Source organism: Cervus elaphus, chromosome 13, assembly GCF_910594005.1.
Source record: "Cervus elaphus chromosome 13, mCerEla1.1, whole genome shotgun sequence".
NCBI classification, from domain to species: Eukaryota; Metazoa; Chordata; class Mammalia; order Artiodactyla; family Cervidae; genus Cervus; species Cervus elaphus.
In genome coordinates this window covers 33,541,540-33,560,147 of record NC_057827.1, presented here as the reverse complement: position 1 = coordinate 33,560,147, position 18,608 = coordinate 33,541,540, and the positions used below count along the sequence as shown (strand labels likewise).

The 18,608-nt window shown below is 43.6% G+C and overlaps 1 protein-coding gene across 4 annotated transcripts in view; it reads right to left on the bottom strand.

Moving 5' to 3' along the window:
- Positions 1-18,608, bottom strand: part of OTUD7A (OTU deubiquitinase 7A) — a 380,724-nt gene that overhangs the window by 38,871 nt on the left and 323,245 nt on the right. For all 4 annotated transcript variants that reach the window (XM_043922484.1, XM_043922486.1, XM_043922483.1 and 1 more), the window contains 3 exons: positions 17,367-17,468; positions 13,647-13,774; positions 12,802-12,914 (listed from right to left, as the gene is read on the bottom strand). In XM_043922484.1, the coding sequence (XP_043778419.1) occupies positions 12,802-12,914; positions 13,647-13,774; positions 17,367-17,468 (343 nt within the window). The remainder of the gene's footprint in view (positions 1-12,801; positions 12,915-13,646; positions 13,775-17,366; positions 17,469-18,608) is intronic.

Here is an 18,608-nt window from a genome sequence, read left to right as displayed (position 1 = left end):
GCCAGTGGCCACTCTCACTCTCCACAATGTACCAGCTTAGATGATAAGTTGTATAGTCACCCCATCCATGATTCTCTTTGTGACATAGTTATCAGTATCCTGTGTACCCTCTCATCTGAAAATATAAGCATACATGGATGGACCTACAGATGATCATACTGAGTAAAGTAACTCAGACAGAGAAAGACAAATACCATATGATACCACTTACCTGTGGAATCTAAAAAGCTGATACAAATGAACTTGTTACAAAACAGAAACACCCACAGACATAGGAGACAAACTTATGGTTACCAAAAGGGAAAGGTATTGGAAGGGATAAATCTGGAGTTTGGGACTAGCAGATACACACTATTATATATAAAAATATAAACAACAAAGTCCTACAATATAGCACAGGAAACTATACTTAGTATCTTATAATCCTGTAATGGAAAAGAACCTGAAAAAGAATATGTGTATGTGTGCAACCGAATCACTTTGTTGTACACCTGAAACCAACACAATATTGTAAATCAACTATATTTCCATAAAAACTTAAAAAATACAAAGACATATGTGTTTGTGTGTGCATACACATATACAAGACTATGACTGTATATGCATATTTAGCTTCTACCTAAAACCCTCCCCACCACCTCTGGTGAAAGGCAGGGTAGTCCATGGACTTTGCTGGCCCCTGCTTTTCCTAAGGGTCATCCCAGAGAGGCCTCTGCCATAGCATGCGGGTCTCCTCCCCTCCCACAGCTGCACAGCATTCATGCACATGTCAATGAAAACATTGTTGCCTGCCACATCCGTAAACAGAGGATGTTGCAGCCACCAAGCCATCACCTTATAGTTGCTTGGATGGCGAACTCTGAGGGAACTCAGGATGGACAGGATGCCCACCATCAAACCAAGAGACGCTGCAGCCACTCCTGATGGTGCACCTGGAGGACACTAAGGATGAGAAAGCCCAAGATACTGGCCACGGGTAGCTGAGGTGCATATCAAAGGAAAAATTTCAGGGAGCCCAGACTCTTGCACTTTCCCAATACACAGAAAAGCACTACATTGATGCTCTGACTACTTGGTCTTTGTTGTAAAAACTCCCACATGGCTCTTCCCTTGCCTCTTTGGAGCCATCCTTTGAGCTATCTGAGAGGTTACCTCCTGGGCTTAAGCCCTCAGTTTTGCTTGCTAAATAAAACATAATTCTCAACTTTTGCGGTGTGCATTTTTGTCAATTGACACATATGTGTCACTGGCAGCATTTCTGCCAGTGGTGGGGCTTGACCCCTTCTCCTGGGCTGGTTTGGAGCCATGAGGAGATTTTTGATGAGCTGACACATAGGTGGAGAGGGAGCTGGATGGGGAGTCAGCCTGAGGGGCTCACAGGGGCTGAGGCCAGCCAGTGCCCTGGTGGGCCTCTGTATCTGGTCAGGGACCGTGCCTGCCCAGATGGGCAGCTTTTCAAAAAGATTTCCTAAAGCACAACAGTGTAGGCAGCCAGGACCTTGCTAAGAGTTACGGTCTGGGGATCCAGGACGGAAGGATGGTGGCACTCTGAGGGGACCCAGAGGGTCTCGGGCTCTGACAAGGAGCTTCTCAAAAGTGGCCAAGGTGGCCTGGGGGTGAGGACTCATCTCACTGCCTAAAATGAAGAAGCTGGGGTCATCTGTGTGACAAATACTTACTGAGTGCTATAGGTATAGCACTGTTTCTAGGTGTGTGTGTGCGGGTGTTCATGTGTGCACATGTATGCAGGTCTAAGTGGCAGAGACAGACAATCAACAGATGATGAAACAAGAAAAATTATCAGCATGGTGGTAAATGGGGGCTTCTTTAAATAGGAAGGTCAGAGAAGGCTCCTGACAGATGAAGCGACAGCTTCAATCATATTTTCAATAAGCAATTGAAACTTGCTTTAAAAATTTTGAATGGATTCCAGATTTGCAAATGTGAGAACTTGTTAGGTGAACAGTCTTCCTGCTTGGTTCACTGACGGAAGTCCCAGAACCTTGAGGAATATTTGTAAGAAAGCCTCCTTTCCCGCAACAGGCCATGCCCTGACCCTGGAGCGCCTGAGGGTGAGGGGTAAGTACCTCCCAGCAGCAGCACGCCACTCATGTTTCCTTAAAAGACTGAATTAAGGGACTTCCTTGGTGGTCCAGTGGCTAGGACTCTGTGCTTGCAATGCAGGAAGCCTGGGTTTGATCCCTGATCAGGGAACTAGATCCCACATGCCACAACTAAAGATCCCACGTGCTGCACCTAAGACCTGGTGCAGCCAAATAAAAATAAATGTAAAAAAGACTGACAAGTTCATATCTCTGAGACTGTACATTAGGAAACCATTTAAGAGTCTAGCTATTTCTGAAAAAGCCCAATAAAAAAGAAAAGTAGCAAACATTTACTATGAAATCATGGAGCACAGCAATGAGACTGTGGGAAGTCAGCTGCACAATGAGCAGCACCCCGGGACAGTGCAGGCCTGGGCCACCAGTCACTCAGTGGGGGCTGCCCAACAGTCCTCGCAAAGGTCCCCCTCTCGGTCTCATTTTCTCTTTGTTCTAACAGCCTCTCAGGCTCCATAACCTGTCTCATCCAATTTAGAAAAAGTAAGTTATTGCTTTATAAAAGGTTAAAGGACAAAATTGATTATTTTCATCACAAATTTCAGGATAAGTTGTTGATTCTTGCTCTTCATGCCTGATTTGCATCATTTGCCTGATTGTGCATCATGATGTTCTGATTTGGTAAGAGTGTGGGTTTATGTTGGCAGTCAGATTCAAGTTCAGATCCTGGCTCTGTCCCTTCTGGGCTGAGGGATGCTGAGAATTGATTTAATTTCCTGAAACTCAGTTTTCTACCATTGGTGATGATAATGATAGATTCACAGCCCTGCCTGATGCAGATCATATTGTAACACGTGTGTGCTCAGTAGATGATAATGATAGATTCACAGCCCTGCTCGATGCAGATCATATTGTAACATGTGTGTGCTCAGTAGATGACATGGTTCTAATTTCTGTCAGATGCTGCTATCCTTCCCCATCTCCAGTGAATCTTGATCCCCTAAGAAGGCCAGCCTTCCCTGCTCTAGATCCCAGTCAAAGGCTGTGTGGGAGAATGGTGTGAGCACTCATCCCAAGAGGGCTGGGCTTTGCTCCCTGCCTCCTAACAGGTCAAGTCTGGGCACTGGTGTCATGGGCCCCAGGCAGGAATGTCTCCCCTGGGGGGTGTGTGGAGGCACAAGTGCTCAGCACCATACGTGCTGGTCTTGGATCTGGCTCTGTTGGTACACGCAGCTCCATCTGGCCAGCACTGAGCTAAGGTTTGGAAGAGAATCAAAAAGAAGGATTGGGTTGGGTGCACCAACAGGATGTTGCAATGTGGAGAGACAATATAAAACATACATGAACCCTGCATGAGCAGGGGTGAAGGACAGGGCTAGGTGTATAGCAGCACATTATGGCTGGAGGACAGAAAAGGGAGTCCCAGGAACAAGAAAGTACCTGGAAGATATAAAACAGGAAGGACTTCAGAAAACAATCCCATAATGTTGCTTATGAACTCCTGGACTCCTCTTTCTCCAACTCTGAGCTGTGCAAGTATCGATCTGATCTGTCCTAATCAGTACACCAAAGGCTCTGAGGACTTACTGAATAGACCCCTGCCCAGGTTACAGACTGTGTAATGTGTGGCTTAGGCAAATAGGACAGCAAAGGCTTTGAAAACCACAGCCCAGAGAAGGCAGGTTGAAATTTACAGGGTGAACCTACCTGCTTAACATGAAAAGTCAAGATTTTCCATAGATTATTAACAAAAGTCAGAGTCTTGTACTAACCGAAATGTCCAGGATGCAATCCAAATGTACTTGACACATGAAGAACCACAAAAATCTCAATTTTCCCAAGGAAGAGAATGGTCAAAAGACTACCAACTCTGAGTTGGTAGATGTCAGAATTATCTGACAAACATTTTAAAAATGTTATTGTGAAAGTGCTCCAATCAGTGACGGAAATTTTAGAAATTAAATATTCAGTAATTGGAAGAAAAAATTCACTGAGTGGACTCAATAGCAGATTGGGGATGAGAGAGAATAAGAGTCAGTAAATTTGAAGACAGATCAACAGATGACCCAATCTGAAGAAGAGGGAGAAGAAAAGATTGACAAAAGAATTTCAGTGACTTCAGACATTATCAAAAGTGTAATACTCATGTCATCAGAGTTCCAGAAGGAGAGAGTACAGAGCCCCTAAAAAGAAAACAAAAACAAAAACAAAAAAACTTAAAGAAATAATGACTGAAAGCTTCCTAAACTGGGCAAAACTTCAGACCTATAGATTTAAGAAGCTCAGAGAACTAATGAGGATAAACCTAAAGAAACCCCTGGCCAGACACAACAAAATCAAATTGTTGAAACCTAAGGACAGAGGAAAATTGCTGAAAGCAGCCAGATGAAAAGTGATATGCTGAACAGGGGAATAGTAATTCAAGTGACTATAGATTTCTCATCAGGAACTACTGGAGAAGGGGAAACAAGATTTTTAAAGTGCTGCAAGAAAAGGATGTTAAACTACTGATAGAATTCTATATCTGTTAAAAATATCCTTCAGGTATAAAGGTGAAGTAAACATATTCTCATATGAAGAATAAGTAATGGAATTCACAACCAGAAAATCTCCCTAAAATTAAAAGAAAATGTTCAGATTGAAGGAAAATGATACCAGAAAAATGTTGGAACATCAGAAATGAAGGAAGTACAACAGAAATAGTCATGATTTGCACACATATAATAGAGTATCCTTTTCCTCTTGAGTTCTTTAATATATATTCGAAGATCCACATTAAAAATATTATATTGGCTGATGGGGTATTTAAAGTATGCAGATGAAATACATAAGAAAACTATACCATAAAGGAGAGAATAAGGGAGCTATTTGGCAGCAAGGATTTTGAATTGCACTTGGATTCTAAAAGGGATTGCTTAAAATATGTATATTGCAATTACTTGAGCCGCCACTTAAAAACTCTATGAAAAGATGTTAAAATCATAAAAATTAAATTAAAATAGAATCTTAAAAATTCAAATAACTGAAACAAGGAAAGGGGAACAGAGGAACAAAAAACACAAAAGCAAAAAGCAAATAATAAAACAGGAGACCAAAATTCAAACAGATCAACAATTACATTAAATTCAGATTATATAAATTTAGCAGTTAATAGACAGAAATTGTTAGAATCAATAATACCTATTTGCTGTGTTAAAGAAACTCACTTCAAATATAATGATATAGGTAGGTTAAAGATAAAAGGATGGAAAATTACAGATCATGAAAATTTTAATCAAGATCAATTTCAAGAAGCTTTATCAATATCAGGCAAAGTAGACTTCAGACCAAAGAAAACTTCCCCAGATAAAGAGAGATATTATACAATGATCAAAGGATAAATTCAGAAAGAAGGTGGATAAATTCAGAAAGAAGGTGGAATAGTCCTAAATGAATGTGGATTTAACAGTAAGACTTCAAAATACTTAGAAGAAAAAACTGACAAAACTGAAAAGAGAAATAGAAACAGCTGTAAGTATAATTGCAGGGCTCTAAACTTCTCTCTCAGTAGCTGAAAGAACAAGTAGACAGAAAATCAGGAAGGGTATAGAAAATCTGAACAAAACCATCAATCAATTGGATCTAACTGACATCAACAGAACACTTTATCCAATAAGTACAGAATACACATCTTTTTAAAATGCACAGGGAATATTCACAAAGACAGACAATACGTTCACTCCTTCACAAAACTGAAGGCATTTTAAATAATTTTAATCATACCAATTGTGTTCCCAGATCATAATGCAATTAAACCAGAATTAGTAAAGAAAGACAACAAAACATGTTACATAACAGACTTTTAAATAATTCAGTAGTCAAAGAGAAAATCTCAAGGGAAATTAGAAAATATTTTAAACAATGAAAATAAAAATGCAACATATCAACATTTGTTATACGCAGCTAAGCAGCTCTTAGAGGGAAATTTATAGCCCCCAAATACATATATTACAAAAAAAAAATCTCAGATCAATAATCTAAGCTTTCACCTGAATAAAGTAGAAAAATCAGTGCAAAATATACCTAAAGCAAACAAAATGAGCACAAACTCTAAAGGTAAGAACAGAAATCAACGAAATTTAAATCTAAAAATCAACAGGGACAACCAATTAAGTCGAAATTGGTTCTTTTAAATGATCAATAAAATTGACAGAACTTTAACAATGCTGATCAAAAAAAAAAAAAGAAAGAGAGAGAAAGAAGAAAAGATGCTAACTGCTGAATCTGAAAAGAAAGGGCATATCACTAAAGTTCCCCTGAAGTATTAAGTTACAAAAGGGAAAATTATAAACAATACTATGTACGTAAATTCAACAACTTTGATGAAATGGAACAATTTCTCAAAACAACAAGCTACCCAAAACTACTTATTTCTATTTTCTATAACTGTTAAAGAAGCTGAATTTATAGTTAAAACCCTTCTGAAAAGGCAGTATCTGATTGCAGATGAATGTATAGATTTTGTGAATCTCCCAAACATTTAAAGAAAAAATATCACCAATTATATACAATTTACTGGAAAAAATAGAGGGGTGTGTGTGTGTGTGTGTGCGTGTGTGTGTGTATGTGCACGCATGCATGCACACATGCATGCTTAGTCATGTCCGACTCCTTGCGATCCCATGGACTATAGCCCACCAGGCTCCTCTGCCCATAGAACTTTCCAGACAAGAATACTGGAATGGGGTGCCATTCCTTTCTCCCAGGGATCTTTCCAACCCAGGGACTGAACCTGCATCTCTTAGGTCTCCTTCATTGGCAGGTGGATTCTTTTACCACTAGAGCTACTGGGAAGCCCTAAAGGAGAGATAATTGTCTCCAACTTGTTTATGAGACTATCATTACACTGACACCAAAACTAGACAAAGACAGTAGTATATAAACAGAAAACTATATTCAATAACCTCCATGGCAACAGATACAAAAATTCTCAATATAATATTGCCAAATTGAAATAACAAAAGAAAAACTTTTAATACACCAACAGAAAGTGGAATTAAACCCTGGAATGCAATGATTCCCTGCAATGAAATCCCTGGTTCAATATTCAAATATCATCTAACATAACCTACCATATTAATGTCTAAAGAAGAAAAAAATCCACATGATCATATTAACTGATATAGAAATGTATTTGATAAAATTCAACATTCATTAATGATAGAAATTCTCAACAAAAAAATACAAGGAAACTTCCTCAATCTGATAAAAGATACCTACTAAAAATCTGTAACAAATATCTTACTGAGGAAAGATTTCTGACTAAGAGTGATAACCAGGAAAGAGTTTCCTCTCTCACCATGTCTGCTCAACATCATACTAGAAATTCTAGTTAGTGCAATAAGAAAAAGAAATAAAAGGCATAGAGATTAGAGAGGAAGAAATAAACCTATCCCTACTCACTGATTATATGAATATCTGTGTAGAAAATCCCAAGGAATCTAAAAATCTCTTAGCACTGATACATGAGTTTAGTAACATCACAGACTACAAAGTCACAAACATCAGTAACTAGCAACGAATAATTGCAGACCCAAATGAAAACACATACACACGTGCATGTGTGTGCATGCGCGTGTGCGTGCGCACACACACAATCATTTACAATAGCTTCAAATGAAATATTCAGTATATATCTAATTAAACATGTATAGAACTTTTATGCTGGAAATTATAAAATGTTAATAAAACAAATCAAAGAAGATTTAAATATATGAAGAAGCATACTGTGTCTACCTAATACATGGAAAAAGATGTGTATGTACACTCAACATTTTAAAAATTTCAATCCTCCAATTGATGTATAGACTTCATGTAATACCAATAAAAATTCTGGCAGAATATTTTTCAGATATAGATAAGCTGATTCTATAAATCTGTATGGGAAAGCAAAAAAAAAAAGACCAGAAATATTGAAAAAGGAGAATAAAGTTGGAGGAGTGATGCTACCTAATTTTAAGACTTATTATAAAGTGACACTGTCAAAAGGACAGGTGCATATTTCAATGGAACATAATACAGAATCTTCCACCCAACATAAATCTCCCAAACTCACATAAATATTGCCTATGCTGCTGCCTATAGGTATCTGAAAAATATAAAAGCAATTCAATGATGAAAGAATAGTCTTTTCAAGAAATGATATTGGAAAGTCAGACATTCATTCTAAATAAATGAAACCCTGATCTGTTCTCCATCATTATATTTTTGCCTTTTGGATAATGTCATATAAATGAAACCATACATACAATACAGTAACTTTTTGAGACCTGATCCTTTCATGCAAGTTATTGCATACATCAGTAGTTTGTTTTTAATTCCTGAATAGTATTTCATGATATTGATGTACTCCAATTTTTTTTTATCAAAGGACATTTGAGTTGTTTCAAGTTTTGGGCAATTATGAATGGAACCTCTATAAACATTTTACACAGAACTTTGTGTGAACACACATTTTCATTTCTTTGGGGGCAGATTTTCTCAATCTTGACACTACTGAAATTTTGGACTAGCTATTTCTTTGTTTGGGGGGCTGTCTGGTGCACGTTAGAAGGCTTAGCAGCATCCCTGGCTTCTACCCATTAGATTCTAGCAGTATTCAGACTACATTCCAGTTGTGACCATCAAAATATCCCTAAATCTAGCCAAATGTCCCCTGGGGGCAAAATTATTCCTGGTTGAGAACCAGTGGTCTAGGGTAAATACTCAGGAATAGGACTGCTGGGTCACATGGCAAATGTGTTTTTAAATTTATAAGAATCTGTCAAATTGTATTCCAGAGTGGTTGTGTCATTTTTATATCACCAACAATGTGATGTAAAATTTGCTTTGCCCTCTCACCAGCACCTGGTATTGCCAGTATATATATTTTTTCTGACTTTCTTATAGGTATGTAGTGGTTTTAATTTTCATTTCCCTAATGGGGTTTACAGGGTATTCTTCAAACTGAGAGGGTCCTGGTTTATTCCCTGCCTCCAAAGAGCATAGTGGTTGTTGAAAATTGCTTGAAAATTTAAAGTAATTCCTCTCATTAATTTATCATAGAACTAATGCTTACAAAGGTTTTCAGTATTTAGCAGAGGAGGAAAAGGGAGACCCAGGGAGACTGAGTTGGAAAATACCTTTCTGTACATTCATGCAGAAAGACACCTGATGGCAAAGGTTTATTAGTCTGTTGTTAACAAAGGCTGAGATCTGAAATGATACTCCCCTGACACAAACCCTGGAATTGGACTAGAAAACAAAGAGGCCTCATTCTATCACTCACAGAAAAGAGCAAGAATCCAATTCTCTATAAGAACAGAAAGAGGCTTTTGAGCTAAGGCATAGGAGGAAAATCAGGGACCAGGAGACCTGGGAGGACACCTGAATTTGAACTATAGCTCTTCCACTCAGTAGATTACCCCAGGCAAATAATTTTTATCCTGAATCCAAATTTCTTCATACTTTAAATAAGAATTATAACCTTTATCTCACAGGGTTACAGTGATGACAAAATGAGATAGTGTGTTTGAAAATGCACAGCATGCCTCAGGCAATTAATACATGTTGAGTTAATGAATAAATCTTTTTCAGAGTCTGTAAAGGTGGAATAAGAAATTGGTTGAACATATTTAGTCTTTGGATTTCATATAATTGTTTTACTTCAAATTAGCCAACTTTGACTGAGTGCCAGGAAGTTGATAGCTTTCTGTGTGATTTAACACCCTTCATGACATCATTCATATCATGAATTTAAAGAGAATTTATACCCAAACTATCCATCAAGGGTGAGACAGAATAAAAAGAAATTCAGATATGCAAGGACTCAAAAAATTCTATCTGCAGTGCACTTTTTCTTAAGAAGCTATAAAACTTGTCATAGCGTATTCTCTGGCAAACTGTAGGGTGCTGGACTCAGACAGGTCTTGGTCTGCATCCTAGCTCCACCGGTTACAAACCAGAGGTAAGTCAATTAATCTCTGAGAACATTAGTTCTTTAACATATAAAGGAGGGTGATGCCTAATTTATAAAGCGCAGATAAAGTGTGTAGGGCGGTGGCATTTAGGTAGTATGTAAGGCAGGTAGGTGCCCAGCAGAGGTTCATGGCTTCCTTTCTCCAATCCTCACTGCCCAGCATAATTCAATAAGCTATTTTTATGTTCCATTCCTATAGGTCTAGGGTCTGGAGGTCAGAGTATATATAAACTCATGGGACATATAAACTCATGGAAGGGATTTGCTCTACATTCAGAGACTCCTGAAAGCCCCCGAGGCTCCAGTGTTTTCAAGACTCACAGGAGTAATATCAGACACTCAGATGAGCCAGTGTGAGTGTCATAACCACTATACCATGCAGTGAGAGAACCATGGAAAGTCAGGGAAACCGTACGTTTCAGGTATTTGGGATAGGCCTTTATGATATACCATATAGGCAGCAGGCATGCCAACTCACAGGCTGAGTGTGACAATGTCTTAGTAAACATCATGTCTATAGTCATAAAAGCTTCTTTCCACTTTCAAACCCATGATTTCACTGCCCAGTGCCAACAGAATTAGAGAATGTGGCCAACTGCTCTGATGGCCACAGAGCCTTCTTACTGTGTATTTGTCCCTTTGCAATGTGACTTTGCCCCTCCTTTTATTAAGGATGGAGTCTATCTGCCCAGAGGCTGGCTCAGCCATGGGACTTGCTTTGGCCAGTGTTTCCATGGGACATTAGTAAAGGTGATGCAAGCAGAGGCTTGAGCTGAACCTCCACAATGGGGGCTGCCCCCTCTTCCTGCCCTGATCCATACTGTAAGGGGCCTGAGCCTTCTCAAGGATGAAATCTGGACAGAGGCTCAGCAAGAGCCAGAGTTGTGAATCAGGCCATCTTGGATGGTCCTGAGCCACTCAGACTAACACTGCCAGATGCTGCAGCCCCAGAAGAGGCTCCGGAAAACTCCAGACCAGAATGCTGACCCCAGAATAGGAACAAATCCAGTGTCTCTGTATTAAGCCATCCAGTTTTGGTGTGGTTTACTTCACCACCATGAAAAACCGATACAGCCCAGCAGGGACCTTACTACCAAATGCACTCAACATCTGAACAACAAAGATGCTCCAGGAGCTTGGGAGACATGCCTAAGATCACACACCCAGTCTGGGACTCTTAATCCGTGACATCTGAGTCTGGGCATCTGGTTGGAGTCCACCAGGAAGACCCCTTTCTTAGTTCTCAGTTGCCATTAAACCAAATGAAGCACCCAGAGGCTGTCACTAACTGCTTTCATAGATTTTACCAGTTTTATAACAAGTAATCGATTCCTCCCATTGCACGCACACCCTCTTCCCCCAGTGTCCATAGTGGGGGTCGGGGCTGCATGTGCCAGGTGGTGATGGGCAACTTCACTCCAACACTGGTTTCCAATGCAGACCCGCATGACTTGGAGTGGAGTTATTTTCCTCTCTCTTCCATGTCTTCCTTTTCCTTCTGGGGACCAGCCCTCTTACCCATGGCCCCACTAGCAGCTCTGGTGATGGGCAAGCTGAGTTCACCTTTGCCGGAGGGGACTGCAAGCTCCAGCACCAGTCCTTTTGGAGGTAGCACTTCACAGGAGGTAGCACTTCACAGGTCTCTGGAGGTGCAGTAAGTAGCACAGAATGTCTGATTTCTCTTGCTTCAGCCACAAGAAACAGACATGTTGTGATTTGCGAGTAGGAGGATGAGAAAGAATGGCTTCTGTGGCTCTGAGTGTGCCTGTACGGAAGCCCCCACCTCTGCCTGGCCTCGGCGCTCACAGTTCTCGCTGCATCTGTAACTACTGGTACAGTTACCATTCAGTCTTTCTCACGCATCTGAACTCGGCAGAGAGCTCATGCTGGTCTTGCCTTCCTAGGGTCTCGGAGAGGGTCCTCCCTGTGGTCACCAATTCTAAACAGCCTATCCATGATGGCTCTCTGGCTGGTGGTTCGCCCTGTCTGGACCCCAACCTGGTCTCCATCCTTCTCTCTGAGTGAGTCGTGGACATGCCTCCCTGTCCAGGGTCTCCTGCTGGGGCTCTGCCAGTGAGCCTTGGAATTGGGTACTGTGAGTCTTGCGGGAAGAAGGCAGGAAGTTGGTCAAGTGCATCCTTGAGTCTGACCTTTGCTCCCTTCAGACTTCTTCAGGTGCTTCACCTGGTTCTTTCTGGGAAAAACTGCTGGGCCACTGTCCATGCTGGGAGCAGCAGTGCAGGGTCTGTTCCCATCTGTTCTGGGGCTGGAGGGCCCGGATCTGGGCAGGAGTGGTGCTGTACATGTCACTCACCACGGGGCCAGGCTCCAGCATGATGCTTACCTGCTCCCGGAACCCTGCTGGCCCAAGTTTCATAGAGGTTACTTTAAAAGACCACCACCGTTGCCTGGTGGTCTAGTGGTTAGGATTCCAGCAGCAGCCTGAAGCTTCAGAGCCAGGTGAGTGTGTGGGCAGCTTGGGCCCTCCCCAGGCTGGCTGGACAGTGAGTCCCTCTCTGCAATGCAGGGGGCATGCTTGAGTTCATGAGATGCACATGGTGACTGTGTACACTTTCTTCCAAACATCCGGCAGGGTCCTGTCATCCCCTACCACCTGCCCTGCATCCTTGGTAGAATCTAAGATCTTAAGGCAGGAGTCCTCCTTGTGTCGTCCCCAGCCTGGGGGTCCCACAACCCCCCCATCACTTCCCAAGCCATCAGAGGGAGGGCTGGGGCAGCACTTACCCCCCACCTGAGCCGCCGTTCTTGCTGAAGTGTGTGCGTGGCTCGCTGGAGGCCAGCTTCAGCAGCTCCGTCCATTCCCGCTCCCACTCCTCCTCCGTGTACACCAGCCCTGACTGGCACAAAGTGGGGTGGGGTTAGGAGGTGGCGTCCACCTCTTCACACCTGCACCCACATCAGTCTGGCTGAGAGCCCAACTTCCCGACTTGGTCAGCCCCTGGGGTGGGCACCTGTTAGTGGCCAAGGACCGTCAGCATTTGCTCTGGACAGAATTTGTTCAGAACCCCCAATCTCCAACCTCTATGCTGTCGGAAGTCCACTCAGCAACAGTGGTTATTCTCAGGGGCTAGAGCGACCGAATGCAACCTGCACATGTACTGGACTGGGTGCCGACCACTGACATGTGTGCGGGGACCCGGGCAGACCCATCTTCAAGGGCTTCCACGCCAGCAAAGGGCCAGTGCTCACCAAGGTTCTGGGATAAGCATTCTCTTTGGACTGAGCACACACCCTGGGCTGGGGCCATGCCAGGGCCAATCAGTGGCCGCACCAGCAGAGACTCACAGGTGACTATCTAACTCACCGTTCAGGTTGGGACAGCCTTGTGCGTGAGGGTAGGTGGTCTTCATAATTATACCAGGACAGGTGAGGGGAGTGGATGTCTGGTCGCTGTGGGCAGGGGCTGACTGTTGGAATGGGTTCCTCTTTAGTGGGTTTGAGTAGGGGATGGAGCCATTGCTGCCTCATCTCATAAGACAGACTTGATATTGGGGCCCCAAATAGGACCCCATCTTGGCCTTGGCTGCGCCCGGCACGGTCCCGGCTCTGCCATGCTGACAGGTACCCACCTCCTTGTTCTGCTGTGTCTGCTGCCACCTCCACCTTCGCTTCAGGGCCTCCCTCTCAGCCCCTGTCCTCATCATGGTGTAGAGAGCTTTCCGCAAAACCAGGTCCCGGTCATGAAACCCCCACATTCCTGCAGGCAGGAGGCCCGTGAGGAGTAGAGGAGAGAGGAAAGATGTGAAAGTAAAGTGAGCGTGTTAGTTGCTCAGTTGTGTCCGACTCTTTGAGACCCCACGGACTGTAACCCGCCAGGCTCCTCTGTCCATGGAATTCTCCAGGCAAGAAGACTTCTCCAGGGGATCTTCCTGACCCCAGGGTCAAACTCAGGTCCCCTGAACTGCAGGTAGATTCTTTACCATCTGAGCCACAAGAAAATATGTGAGGAAGGGGCAAAACAGGAGGAATTGAGACTGCCACCACCTACCAGTCCTGGCCCTCATAGCTGTGAGAGCAGATAATGCCATAATGACAGATATTCAGTTCTCACAATTAGCAAGCATCTGCCCTCTGCCCTCCCTCCTGATGCTTCCTGCTGATGCAGGCACTGAATGAATGAGCATGGCGCCTTCTTAAAACAAGAGCTATTTCACTAAGTCTCGGGGCCCTTTGTAGGCTGCCCTCAACCTCTCAAGGTTTGTTCTGAGGGATGTAATGTTTGTGGTTCTGACCTTGTGTTTGAGTGGGAGACAGCCTGTGGGGACAGCGGATGATGTGTCCTCATGTAGGGCCCCAAGCCAGGACGGCAGTCAGACCCCAGTTTCATCAAGGGTCTGCTGCATCCAATGTCTGTAGCCCTGAGGCATCTCTGCACACATCTGGGCCCTGGGAGAGCACTTGCTTCTGAGGGAAGTGCCTCACCTGGCCCAGGTATCATAAGACAAACCAGCATCTCTGACTACATCCTTGGGGAAGCTCAGAAGTGGCCAAGAAACCCAGTCAGTGGAAGAAGCGCCATGAGAGATGCAGCTCTGGCTATAGGGAGAGACTAGGGAAATTCATACATTCATTCGTAAATTCATTTGTTTAACTGAATACTATTAATTCCATACTTATTTCACAGTAGGGGTGAGGCACACCATTCTAAGTGATGGGAATACCCACAGAAGCAACTAGGACAGACAAAATTCCTAAAATCTCCCCTAAAATTCCACACTGAGGGGAAGGTAGGGGAGGCAACCATCGAATTAACATGTGACATCCTTTGTTGCAGGCAGGGGCAATGTAAGGGGAGATGAAGCAGGCTAAGAGGACAGAGTGCCGGGTGGTTTGGTCACAGCGTGAGTGGAGACACTGGGGCAAAGACATGAGCGGAGAGGGACAGGGTTGAGTCACCATCCCAGGTGGAGGAAAAGGTCAGGGCCAACCCCGAGGGGGCCCACGTGGCGTCCTAAGGAGGGGAAGGTATCTGCAGTTGGGATGGAAGGGGCGAGGTGGAGAATGGAAAAGTGGGCTTTGGAGTGAGCTGGGACCCTCTGGAGAGCTTTCAGAGAGCAGCAACCCACACTGACTGATGATCAAAGGCTCAGGCTGGCCGTGCATTCTTTTGTGCAAAGACGTGATAACAGGGGGCTGCCGCGGGCTTTCCGGTAGTCTTTTTCTACAGACGGCGGGAGACGGCCATCAATGCTCCTTTTATGAACAGGCCGAGCTGAGCTTTCTCATCCCTCCGACCTGCCTGCAGCCTCCTCCCAGGCAGGGCAAGTCCTGGGTCAGTGTACTCATCATGGCTCCTTGTCTGGGTCTCTTGTGCAGAGAGAATCTCCTTGTCCCACACATGTTTGCCCACAAGCCTGACCCCAGGATTACTGTCATTTCTACATGTGCCCACACCCTAGGTCAATGCTAGGGCTGGCCAGCAGGTCTGGTAAGCACTGCTGGTGAGTGTCAAATGGCCACTTTGAGCAGACTTGCTTGTAAATAGTTTAACAATTTGAGTACCAAGGGGAAACAAAGTAGTGGGAGAAAAGAATCAACTGGCTGTGAGCCCCAGGTTCAGTCTCGGCCCAGCCTCTCTCACAGATAGAGCAAGGGCCACCTGCAGGAGGCTTTCTCCTCCCAGGCAGAACTGGGGGGCTACTGTGCTTACCGTGAAACACCTGCCATCAGTCAGGACCACAGTGGCATGTGACCATTTGGCTTGGGGCCTTGTCCACCTATGGTCATGATGGGGGCAGTGCCTGTGTACATTGAGTGTTAGAAGGACAAAGGCATCCCTGTGGTTGAGACTTTGCAAAGAGGAGAGATGTCTTCTTTTGTAATTTTTCTCTAGGTTTGATACGGAATAAGGTGAAATAAGTTCCATAAGAGAGGGATACTGAATATTTTATGATGGAATAAGACACAACTTGCAAAACGTGTTTTTGAAGAATAGCGTGAAAAATTCAATTTACAATTTTAAGGGGAAAATATTGGATTCCAAACTGTGAACACTGTGAGATCCTAACTTCACTGAAAGTATAAACAAAAGTGTGGAAGACAGTATACCAAAATATTAAAAGCAGACATCGCTGGGCAGTGGAATTGTTGATTGTTATCTTACTATGCTGAATGGGGAGTCAACAGACAGGAATGAATGAATATTGAAACAGAAAGGGGGCAGGTGGGTGCGTGCCCCTGTTTTCCCTATCACCCTTTGTCAAGCCTAAGAAACATGGAATGTTTCCTTTGCACTTGGGCTCCATCCTCCTCTGGGTATCTCGGGGCCCATCCCAGATGCCCTGCATTTCCCTCGAAAACTTTTCGGGTTCAGCTCAGCCCACCTCTTATAGAACAGACCTCTCACTACAGGTCTGAAGTGAGGTCTGGGGCATCCTTGCTCCGGGTCACAGCACTGAGTTAAGGTCATATTTACTTGGGGAGGTGAGTTTGACCAACAAGGACCATATTCTTGTTGGAGGGGCCCATCCCTGGAGAGGGTCCTCAGACTGCAGGAGTAATAAGGCACCACCAGCTCTGATGCTGGGGTCCTTGGCACAAATCCAGTCCTGCATGTGTATGTAAGCCTGGGTCCAGAGGGGTTACATGATCTTCCAGAAAGTGTACTGTGACCTTCTGTCATCCAAACATTGCCACCCACACCTGTGCACTTGCTGGTGTCGCTTTTTGCAACCAGGAAGGTCACATCTCTGTTGGAAGAGTTTGCTGACCTCTCTGCAGTATATTCTGACTGTGCTGACCTCCGTATTACTTACCCATGTCTGTCTTTTTGTCAGTCTAAGTGCACCAGCTGCAGTCAGTGTGGTGGCTCCAGATCTACCCAGCCTCACGCACTGCCCCCGCCCCCGACTTTCTGCTCAAGCTCAACAGGGCTCAGCCCTGATCCCAAACACCCTGTTAATTCCTGCCTTTCCACTTTATCCATGTGTTCTCCCTGCCTGGAAGGCCCTATTTATACTCTTTCAAGTTCTTCAAGCCTCAGGAAAATCTCAGCTCCTCCAGGAAGTCCTCTTTGATTGCTCTAGACCCCGATGTCTGCTGCCCATCCGTGCAGGTCTGCTCAGGCCTCCTTCTATCAGGACAGATCTTTTCTCATTCATGTATGCTCTATGCCCCCACCAAGCCTGCCAGCTGCTTGACAAGGAGGGTGGGGGTTGTTGCCTCCAGCCCTTAGGGATCTCTTCAGTTGACAGTGATGCACGTGGCTCTACTTAGTATAAGACTGTCCTCTAAGGATGCACAGAGCAGGCCTGGGCACTGCCACCCTCTGTCTATACTGCAGGGCTTACCCAGTGAGGCAGCATGTAAAAGGCAGTTCCCGTCCCCGGTCGTGGCCAAAGGAAGAAGCCGTTTACAGCTCGTGCACACGGTGGACCACCAATTCAGGCGACCTGGAACAGAAGCTCATGTTTAGAATCCCAGGACAAACACAGATGTTTGCTAAGTGAGCTTTAATATCAGTGGATGATTTTCTAGAGGATTCTAGAGAACTTCAGTGGTAAGGTGGAGGGTTATGGCTGTGTGTGCTCAGTCGGTCAGTCGTGTTCAATTTTGCAACCCCACGGACTGTAGCCTGTTGGCTTCTCTGTCCATGGGATTTTCCAGGGAAGAATACTGGAGTGGGTTGCCATTTCCTCCTTCAGATGATCTTCCTGACCCAGGGATTGAACCCGAGTCTACTGCGGCTCCTGCTCTGGCAGGTGGATTTTTTACCCCTGAGCCACCAGCGTGATGGCTACTTATGCTCAGACAAAATATAGATATTTTTTCTTTTAAGATAAAAAATAGCCAAATCCTTGCATCAGTTAGCAAGAAATTCAAGATTAAAGCCTTCTCTCCTTGAATCTAGGAACATATTTTACACAAAATATAAAATTTTTGTGCAATTTCCTTGAACACAATTTCTCTTCCCAAAAGTTATTTAAAAAGTCATTCTTTGTTGATGCATACATACCTTTGAGAGTATGGTTAAAATTTAATTTTTTAAATTGATGTATAGTTGATGTACAATGCTCCCGGTATATAGCAAGGTGGTTCAGTTATACATACATACATATACCTATTGTTTTTCAGATTACTTTCCATTATAGGTTATTACAAGATATTGAATATATTTTCCTGTATTATACAGTGGGTTTTTATTAATTATCTATTTTACATATAGTAATGTGTATTTGTTCATCCCAAACTCCTAATTTATCCCCCTATTTCCCCTTTGGTAACTATAAATTTGTTTTTTCTGTGTCTGTAGGCCTCTTTCTGTTTTGTAAATAAGTTCTTTGTATCTTTTTTTTTTTTTGAGAATGAAATGGCAACCCCCTCTAGTATTCTTGCCTGGAAAATCCCATGGATGGAGGAGCCTGGTCAGCTACAGTCCATGGGGTCGCAAAGAGTCAGACACGACTGAGCGATTTCACTCACTATCATTTTTTTAGATTCCACACATCAGTGATATCATGTGATATTTGTCTTTTTCTCTCTGACTACATTTAGTTTTATACATCAAAACCATTGTAGGTATTTTGGTAGAG